General features: G+C 48.2%; 1 protein-coding gene across 1 annotated transcript in view; it reads left to right on the top strand.

The window, feature by feature from the left end:
• The window catches only part of FRY (FRY microtubule binding protein), a 571437-nt gene that overhangs the window by 371291 nt on the left and 190209 nt on the right, over positions 1 to 9937 (top strand). The window contains exons 33-35 of the mRNA XM_042782984.1: positions 5774 to 6033; positions 7180 to 7326; positions 8689 to 8857. Of these exons, the coding sequence (XP_042638918.1) occupies positions 5774 to 6033; positions 7180 to 7326; positions 8689 to 8857 (576 nt within the window). The remainder of the gene's footprint in view (positions 1 to 5773; positions 6034 to 7179; positions 7327 to 8688; positions 8858 to 9937) is intronic.

Raw genomic sequence — 9937 nt, 5'->3', positions numbered from 1 at the left:
AGTCTTCACAGAAGCAAAGCCCAAACCATACCCACTGCTGTGGAGTCGATTCTGACTCACAGCGCCCCTAGAGGACAGAGTGGAACTGCCCCACAGGATTTCTTAGGCTGTCATCTTTACAGAAGCAGACTGCCTTATTTTTCTCCTGCAGAGTAGCTGATGAGTTTGAACCGCCAACCTTGTGGTGAGCAGGCAAGCACATAATCTCTGCACCCTGTTGACCATTTGGAAGGGAGGAGATGTTAAATATTCAAAGAGTTTAACAAGAAAAGAAACTAACCAAGTGAGCTGCAAGCAGTTTTCACCTGGATTTTCTTCGAGAATTTACCTTTGGGCTATTTTGAATTATGAAGTTAAAAAAAAAAAAAAATTCACATGGAAAGTGAAGGTGGCTGGGATACCTTCTGAGCTCTTGTTTGTCCTGTCTCTGCTATTATAAATCCTGCAGTGGAATTTTTATTGCCTATAATTTCACGTGACCTAATTTCTTATAAGCAGACAGACAAGTTGCTCCAGTCCCTCCCAAACCAAACCCATTGCTGTGGAGTCGACCGTGGTGGAGTCGATTCTTACCCACAGCGCCCCTAGAGGACAGAGTGATACTGCCCCATAAGGTTTCTAAGGCTGCCTGGTCCTGAAGCCTGTTCAGCCTGACAGCAACATGCATGTCTCCACTGACAGCTGAAGGGGAGTTCAGGTGGTCGTGCGTGAGGTCTGCTGGCTGAGAGTCGGGAATCAAATCCAGGTGTCTCATGTGGAGGACAAGAATTTTATCACTGACCCATCACTGCCCTCAGCAACTTTCTGGAGCAGTTTCAGTACTTGTTCCTCCATCATACTGACCGGAATGTTTGTGTTGTTGTTGTTATGTGCCATCGAGGCTGTATCCAAGGGTTTCCGAGGCCATATCACTATGGAAGTCGATTGCCCAACATTCCTTCCGAGGAGTGGCTGGTGGGTTTGAACCGCCAACCTCCTGGTTAGCAGTCACGTGCCTTAGGCACTATGACACTAGAGCACCTTGAATGTTTGTAGTCAGAGTCATTTCCTCCACCCAGCCCTAGAGCAGTGCCTTTCTGGCTTTCTTGTGACATTTATCCCTTTCTGCCTTGCCCCAGCAATATGTCTATGTGATGCTGTGTGTCACAGTCTAGCGTCAGGCAGGAACCCTGTGTTTAGTGAGTCCATGTGTCTCCAGATTGTGGAACACCATGGTTTACACCTAGAAAATGCTCTGTATGTTGGAATAAGCGACTTTTCTGATTTTAGAAGTGTTACCGGACCAAACGTGGGTCCCTGCCCAGTGCTCAGTCAGGCTAAAACAGTTTACACACTGAGATTGATAGGAGAGAAAATTATTTATTGTGAAACAGCAGTGCAAGGAGTTAGGGGTCCTCAGTACCCAGATCTTAACTCCCCAAGATGCCCTGGAAACACAGTTTTTGTAGGTTTCAGGAGAGGGGGTTGTGCATATTCATTCACAAAATGTTGAGGAATTTGGGGTGTGAATGTGAAATGGGTGATGGATGAGTCACTAGTTTCTTCTTATCAGCTCCTAGGGGCTTGGGTCGGGAGCTCTGGTAGCATAGTGGCTAAGGCACTTGACTGCTAACCAGATGGCTGGCGGTTCAAACCCACCAGCCATTCCTCGGAAAGAAGGTTGGGCAATCTACTTCCGTAGTGATACTGCCTCGGAAACCCAAGGAGGGGTCACTATGAGTCGGGTTTGACTCGACGGCATACAACAACAACAACAACAGGGGCTTGGGCAGAGGGGAGAGGGTCAGCAATGAACTTTCGTTCCATTATGTCCTTAGCCAGAGTTCATTCACAAGTTGTTTCTAAAATACTTTTAGCAAGTCTATCGTCTGTGGGAAGGAATGTTTTCCATTCAGTTCTTTAAGGAACTGAATACTCATAGTGTAGGGTGGTAATTTAAGTTTACTTCTGTTTATTTATCTATTCTCATCCAGGTGCCAGGGTGGGGGACATAGTTTTTACTTTATTTGTTTCAGAAGGATGTGAAGGTGTGTTAGGACAATTGAAAACATGAGCTGTAACATCCATGAAGGTTAAGTAAACTGTGAAATAATGAACATAGTCTTAGTCCTGTCTGATGTTTGTGGCATGGTGATAAATACATTCTTGTTCTTCAGCATAAAACATGGTAGTAGTTTTGGGGGTGCAGTGGTTCAGTGCTCAGCTGCTCACAAAAATATCCGAGTTTGGAGCCCAGCAGTTGTTCTGTTGTGCCCAGGTTATGAAGGAGTTGTTCGGCGCGAGGAATTTGCCAACACACGACAATGCAAAAGCAATAGGAAAGTTTATTAGCTAACTTAAGTTAGAGTCCTTGCTCTCACCAAATCAGTGGCTTGAGCAAAAGACCCTGTGCTCTTACATTAAAACATATTTATAGAGGAACATGGGGTGGAGTAGATAATTTGGTTTTTAGGACAGGGGTTTGGGAATTTGGGGGCGGGTTGGAATCCCCCCGGTTTCAAAGGTGAGTGAGAGATTTTTCAGGCCAGGCGGATCTCTTTGATATGTGCATACTCCCTGCGAAATCCGGGAGGTAAGAGCCATCGGAGTCTTCAAAGGTGGGCGAGAGGCTTTTTGGAGCCATGCAGATTTCTGATAAAAGGCTCTGAGGCATGGGACGTTTTAATCTCTATACTAAGGCATTAGGGCTCAGCATGGGATGTGTCAATCTCCATACTAAAGGCTTCTGGTTAAAAGATCTACCTGGAGGCATTAGGGCTCAGCATGGGACGTGTCAATCTCCATACTAAAGGCTTCTGGTTAAAAGATCTTTCAGGCCTCACAGTTCTGTGGGAAAGGGAGGCGGTGATCCTCTTCCATCCCGGCTGCTGTTGGGAGCTGTCAGGTCGGTGTCACATGCCCCATCCTGCCCCATCCTCACAGTCCTTGTTGTGCCTGAGCCCGTCCTTGGGCCACTGTGTCCATCCTTCTCCTTGAAGGTCTTCCTCTTCTTCCCTGACCCTCTACTTCACCAAATATGATTTCTTTCCATGGAGAATGTGCCTTCTTCACAGCGCGTCCAAAGTGTGGGACACGACCTCTTGCCATCCTCACTTCTAAGGAGCATTCTGGTACTTTTCCAGGACACACTTAGCCATTCTTCTAGCAGTCTGTGGTGTGTTCAGTATGCTTTGCCAAGACCATACCCACCAGCCACTCCTTGGAAGGAAGATGGGGCAATCTACTTCCGTAGTGATACCACCCTTGGAAACCCAAGCAGGGGTCCCTATGACTCAGACACATAACAACAACAACAACAACAACGTAAGTCAAAGGCGTCAGTTCCTCTTCAGACTTCCTTGTTCATTGTCCAGCTTTCACATACTTATCAAGAGACTGAAAAGACCATGGCTTGGGTCAGGCGCACTTTAGTCCTCAAGGTGACATCTTTGCTCTTAAACACTCTAAAGAAGCCTTTTGCAGCAGGTTTTCCCAATGCATTATGTCCTTTGATTTCTTGACTGCTGCCTCCATGGGCTTTGATTCCGGATCCAAATAAAATGAAGTCCTTAACAACGTCAACATTTTCTCTGTTTATCGTGATGTTGCTTATTGGTCCAGTTGTGAGGATTTTCAATGGATGTTGAGGTGTAATCCATAGTGAAGGCTGGAGTCTTTGATCTTCACTGAGTGCTTCAAGACTTCCTCAGTTTCAGCAAGCAAGGTTATGTTGTCTGCAGTTTGTCAGTGAGTCTTCTTCCAATCCTGATGCGACCTTCCTCAGTGGATTATCTTGGTGTAATTCCTGGCGCCTGCGTTGTTCTAATGTTTGGCAACCAAGAACTCTCTAAATGAGATTACATGCTACACTGGATAATAATAAGTGCATCAGAATGAGCTTTCTAATTCCCCTTAGGATAAAACAGTTCCTCCTCAGGATACAGAGCTTACAGAGTAGACAGAAAGCTGTGTACGCCCAGCCCATTCCAGTTACAGCATTAAGGGCCACCGCGGGGCAATGCTGCTCTCAGAGAAGGTCACGGTGCAATGAATGGAGCAGGACAGATGCCTTCATCCTGAGTGCCCATGTCCCTCCCAGCCGGAAGAGCACCGTTTGGCACACTCTCTCTACCCCCTTGGTGGTCTTCACGTCAAGCCCACAAACGCAAGTCCACACACTGGGTTTGTTCCAGTTGGAGGTTTGCCTCTCACGTTTTCACAGCTGGTATTTTGTGGAGTGCTTTCCTGGGTGGGGCAGATGGTAGAGCCAAGAGGTTGGTGGTTCAAACCCACGCAGAGGACCCTCAGCAGAGAGGCCTGGTGACCTGACTGCAAAAGGTCCCCTCCTCGAAAGCCCTCCACAGCACAGTTCTGTGCTGACACTCATAGGACCGACTCCATGGCAGCCAACACAGCAGAAAGTGTTCTGTGGAAGACGCCTGGAGAAACGTTGGTTTAGTAGGAAGATGGTCATGGCTGTGCAATTCCGATCACCATTCCGTACACAGCAGTGAGGCGTGTACTGAGCCTGTCATGGGCACCGTGAGGATAGCTTCCAGTCCTCACAGTGGCCCAGTGACTGGCCCATCAAGAAAGCAAGGAGCAGTGATGTTCAATAATGTGGTGGTTAAGTTGTGTGTGTCAGCTTGGCTGGGCCTGGTTGAGTGGCTGGCAGCTGGATGTTGTTATTCCCAGTGATGAGACTGGTCATCAGCTCCATGTGGAATGTGCTGTGAGCAGCTGCCTTTTGGATGTGGTCTCTCCTAAGGAGAAGCTTTGAGAAAGGTCCCTGAGCGTTTTGGCGCACTTGGACCCTGCATGTGGCCGACTCTTCATTCCGCAGCCTCCCATGCTGCCTGCCGATCTCGGAACTGTTGGTGAACTGGAATCAGTGGCCTGCCGTGTGATTTGACAGCCTTGGGACTGTGCCTTTTTATTGGTCGACCTTGGGTTTGTCAGCCTCAGCAGGCAGCAGCTGCCTGAGTGAAGAGAAGCCTCCAGCTCCAGTGGGCCGGGAGCAGGAGGCAGAGCTGAAGCCCAAGGTTGAGGGGCTTTACCCAGCCCCAAAAGCTGTCACTCAGAACTTGGACTTCTGGCCTTCACAAGTGTAGGAGAGTAGATCCCCGTTGGTTCAAGCCACCCATTTGTGGCCTTGTTGTGTTGGAGAGGTGCTAGAGAACCCGAACAAATAGGCAGCCCAGCATCACATGCCGCTAGCAAGTGCTGGAACTGGGATTTGAACCCATGTCCTTCTGACTGCGAGACCCTTGTTATTTCCACTCTGTTATACCTCTTCTGCCTTCCCAGAACTCACGAGGTATTACAGCCCATGTCCCTTCTACAAAGCCTGTATGTTGCCCACCAGGCAGGGCCACTTTACTGGGACAGAACGCCCAGATGGAGAACAAGAAGACTCCACGACAAGGATGGGTCTTCAGTTGTGCAGTGGTGTGAGAATCCTGTATGTGAAAATGCTTTGTAAGCTGGAAGCACTGATCCAACTGTGCCAGTATCGCTTGCCGTCGAGTGAACTCTGACTCACAGTGCCCCCTTGTGTGTTGGAGGGGAATTGCACTCCCCACAGTTTCCAGTGGCTGCCTTTTCAGAAGCAGATCACCAGCCCTTCCGAGGTACCTCTGGGTGGACTCAACCCTCCAACCTTTCTGTTGGCAGTCGAGCGTGTTAACCATTGGCAATGCCCAGGGGCTCCCAGGCAAACTGTGAGTTGGAATTACCACTGCAGTGTGTTTGGATGAGCTAACATCCCACTCTCCCTCCCTGCCACCCTCTCTAGAGATCAGCCAGCGGTTCCCCACGACACACCCCAATGGACGTCAGATCATGCTTACCTACCTCCTCCCCTGGCTGCACAACATCGAGCTGGTGGACAGCAGACTTCTCCTCCCGGGCTCAAGCCCCAGCAGCCCAGAGGAGGATGAGGCCAAGGACCGAGAAGGGGAGGTGACTGCCTCCCATGGGCTGAAAGGGAATGGCTGGGGCTCTCCTGAGGCCACGTCGCTGGTCCTGAATAACCTCATGTATATGACGGCCAAGGTTAGTGCCAAAAACACATGTTCTCAGAATCACAGGTCCGTGGTCAGAGGAAACCCAGGGAGGTGAGCCCGCTGGTACAAACACAGGCAAATGGCATTTATCAGTGAAAGGTGCATGAATATAATTTGGAAAAAAATAGTGGTGTTGGTTGCCCAACATAATCAATGTCACTAAAATCTACATGTAAAATTACTGAATTAGTGAATGTTTTGTTATATATGTTTTTACCATGGAGGGTGGGGAATGCTTTATCTCAAGGTAGTTGTTTCAGGAGTTCATCCAGCCTCCATAGCTCCAGAAAGTCTGGATTCCATGAATTTGAAATTCTGTTCTGTATCTTCCCCGTTTTGATCAGGACTATTTCCCTGAGATAACCTTTAAATCTTTAACCAAAAATATCCCTTGAAGTCTTCTTTAAACCAAACAGTGCTTTAGCTTAATTAACAGAGAAAGTGGGCCTTGCACCTTGCGCTTTTTAAAGAACTATCTCTATGGAAGACTGGGCTCTCTACTTCCGTAGAGATACCACCTCAGAACCCCAAGGAGGGGTCACTATAAGTCGGATCCGACTTGACGGCAGTGACTTTGGTTTTGGTTTGGAATATGGGATCAGACGGACAACAGCAACTCAAAAGGTTCGTGTAGATAGGAAGCCTGGGGGGCAGTGAGTTCATGTCCAAGTGGGAGGAACGATTTGGAGAAGAAGCATGGCAGTGGTTACACAATTCAAAGAATGTAACCAATATCAGTGAATCGTCCCAGTAAAACTTGTTGCATTGGTGAATGGTCTGCAGCATATATTCTCAACAACAACAGGAAGTAAATGTTTGAAAGAAGGATGTTTAGGAAAACTGCATGCAAAGCTATTTCTGGCCCTGTGCAGGGTATCATAAAGTGGTAAGCCAAAAAAACAAACCAAACTCACTGCTGTCAAGATGGCTCCGACCTGTAACCACCCCTCCTTGGGTTTCCAAGGCGGTATCTCTACGGGAGTCGATTGCCTGATCCTGCTAGGAATGCCTGGTGACCCTTTCTTGTGATGACAAGATGACAGTGAGTCTCAAGACCACTTTTAATCACATGCTGGGCCCCCGACCCTTGTTTTCCACACTTCTCCTGTGCCTGCTTTCATTTATGTCGTTACAGTACGGAGATGAAGTCCCCGGCCCAGAAATGGAAAATGCTTGGAACGCGTTAGCCAACAATGAGAAATGGAGCAACAACCTGCGGGTCACCTTGCAGTTTCTCATCAGCTTGTGCGGGGTCAGCAGCGACACGGTCCTCCTGCCCTACGTAAGCGTCTCTCAGACGTCTGGGAGTGCCCATCCCTGCTGCTGGCACTGTCTGGGGCATGCAAAACACCATGCTCTTTGCCCCAGAGACACGTCAGGGCTTGTCTGTCACGCTCTCCTCCTGTGAGCACAACCGTAGGTTATGTGACAGGTGCTTTTGGCCCTCCCAAGAGCCAGGCTACATGCGTTTGCTAATGGCTCTGTCATCCTTTCTCTCAGCCTTTGCACACACAGAAGGGAGCTCAGGGTGTTGCAGTGGTTAACGCACTTGGCTGCTAACTGAAAAGTCGGTGGTTTGAACCCACCAACCACTTCACAGAAGAAAGATGAGGCAGTCAGCTTCCTCAAAGATCAGATCACAGCCTTGGAAACCCTCTGGGGCAGTTCCACTCTGTCCTCTAGGGGCGCTTTGGGTCAGAATCAACTCCACAACAGTGGGTTTGGGTTTTGCTGCTTTGGGCCACGTGAGCTTATTTATACCTTACATCCCTCAGGTTTGATGATCAGGCCCACAATCATGTAGAGCTTATTTTTAATAATCCAGAGTTATTTTTAAAATTCAAGCAAAAATTGTGAAAACACTGTTTTGTGCCTAGGGAAAAGAGACTTGCGGGAGCCTGGATTCCTTTTTTAAAAAAAATACCTCACAGTTTTTTTCCCATGATCTATGTAAATAAAATTCTTTCTTAAGATAAGAGTATAGTTGCCAAGTTTTCCATTGAGAGAGAATCCGTGTGCCCCAGAAATAACTTCCTTACAGCCAGCTATCAGAGAAGGTAATGCCTTCAGAACAAGCCACTGCTCTCAGCTGTGCCTGTAAAAACGGGGAGTATACTCCAAACGCTGGGTGTGTGCCCAGAGGGAACGCAGACTGGCGCACGGAACTGTCGAGTCTGAATGAGACTTGACTTGCAGTTACCCCCACACTTGACTCCTGGGTGATGACTCGCTCAAAGTCAGTGGGTACCATCTTGGCTTTCGTCAGCCTTGTGTCCTTGTGGACTGTTGTTGTTAGCTGTGGTCGAGTCCGCTAACGCCCTTCCGGGCGTCGCCCTTGCCCAACAGGACGTCCTCTCCAGTGACTCATCCCACTTGAAGATGTGTCCGACAGTGTTCTCTTGTGACCTGTGGGGGTTTCATTGGCTCATTTTCACCAGTAGAGCAACAGGCCTTTCTCCCTACTCTTACTCTAGAGGCACCACTGAGACCCGTCCACAACGTGACTCTGCTGGTGTTTGGAATACCAGTGGCACAGCTTCAAGCGTCACAGAACACACCAGCTGCCACTGTATATGAGCTGACAGGTGGGTGGTGGGCCTGTGGACCAGACGCCAGGAAACAGCCCTCAATTTCCTTTTCTCAGATCAAAAAGGTGGCCGTGTACTTGTGCCGTAACAACACCATTCAGACCATGGAGGAACTCCTCTTTGAGCTGCAGCAGACAGAGCCGGTGAACCCCATCGTCCAGCACTGCGACAACCCGCCTTTCTACCGCTTCACGGCCAGCAGCAAGGCCTCCGCGGCTGCCTCCGGTAGGACAGCCCTGGCAGAGTCTCGTCCTGTGGCCCCGGGCTTCCTTTAAGCCGAGCAGTGAAGGGCTGTGAGCACATGCTGGTCACGTTCTCTTGTGCCTGTGGGTGCGTCCACGTAAGAGATGATTAGAAATGTGGGAAATACAGCCTCAGGGTCAGAAGGTAAATGCTTGCAACTTGGACAATGATGACAGCATTTGGGTTAATGCAGGCAGACCTCATTCTACCGCATTTCCTTTTACCGCACTTCGCACATGGTGTGTGTTTTTTACAAACGGAAGGTTTGTGGCAGACTTGAGTCCAAGCAAATCTGCACCATTTCTCTGATGGCATGTGCTCACTCTGTGTCTCTGGGTCCCATTTTGGTCATTCTCAGAATAGCTCATACTTTCTTATCAGGCAATTGAACACTTAATAGACCACAGAGTAAACATGACCTTTTTTTTAAAAAAAATCTCACTGTCATCAAGTCAGATCTGACTCATAGCGACCCCTTCTTAGGTTTCCTTTATAAGCTCTGGGAAACGAAAGAACATGTGTGGTTCACTTTATTGCCATGGTCTGGAACCAAACCCACAACATCTCCGAGATAGACCAATATAAATTAAGAACTAGAAGGAGATAAGTGGAAGGATAAGTTATGGGGTACCTATTTCTGAGCCGAAAGTCACACGTATAATCCAAACCCTGGGCGTATGCTCAGAGGGAACAGAGACTGGCACATAGGAGTGTCGATTCTGAATGAGACTTGACTTGTCGTTACCCCCACACCTGACTCCTGGGTGATGGCTCGCTCGTCAAAGTGAGTGGGTACCATTTTGGCTTTCATGGTACCTCCACAAAATAACCCTCCAGAACAGGCAAATGATGTGTTGTGCATATTGTCACTAAAACTAATAATATTTTTAAAGTGACTCTTAGGCCATGGGACTTGTTCCTTTTGCCAATTCCAGCTGCCACACCACAGTCAGTTAGCAGTCGCATCCTGTTTGTGGTCCTTCTTTTTTTTTTTTTTTCTTTTCCTTTTTAAATTGTGATTTGGGTGAAAGTTTACAGAGCAAATTCACTTTCCATACAGCA

The sequence above is a fragment of the Orycteropus afer genome, unplaced genomic scaffold (assembly GCF_000298275.1).
Source record: "Orycteropus afer afer isolate SDZICR_OR568_19922 unplaced genomic scaffold, OryAfe1.0 scaffold00558, whole genome shotgun sequence".
NCBI lineage: Eukaryota > Metazoa > Chordata > Mammalia > Tubulidentata > Orycteropodidae > Orycteropus > Orycteropus afer.
The sequence above is the reverse complement of the archived record's forward strand: the minus strand, read 5'-3'. Positions and strand labels throughout refer to the sequence as shown.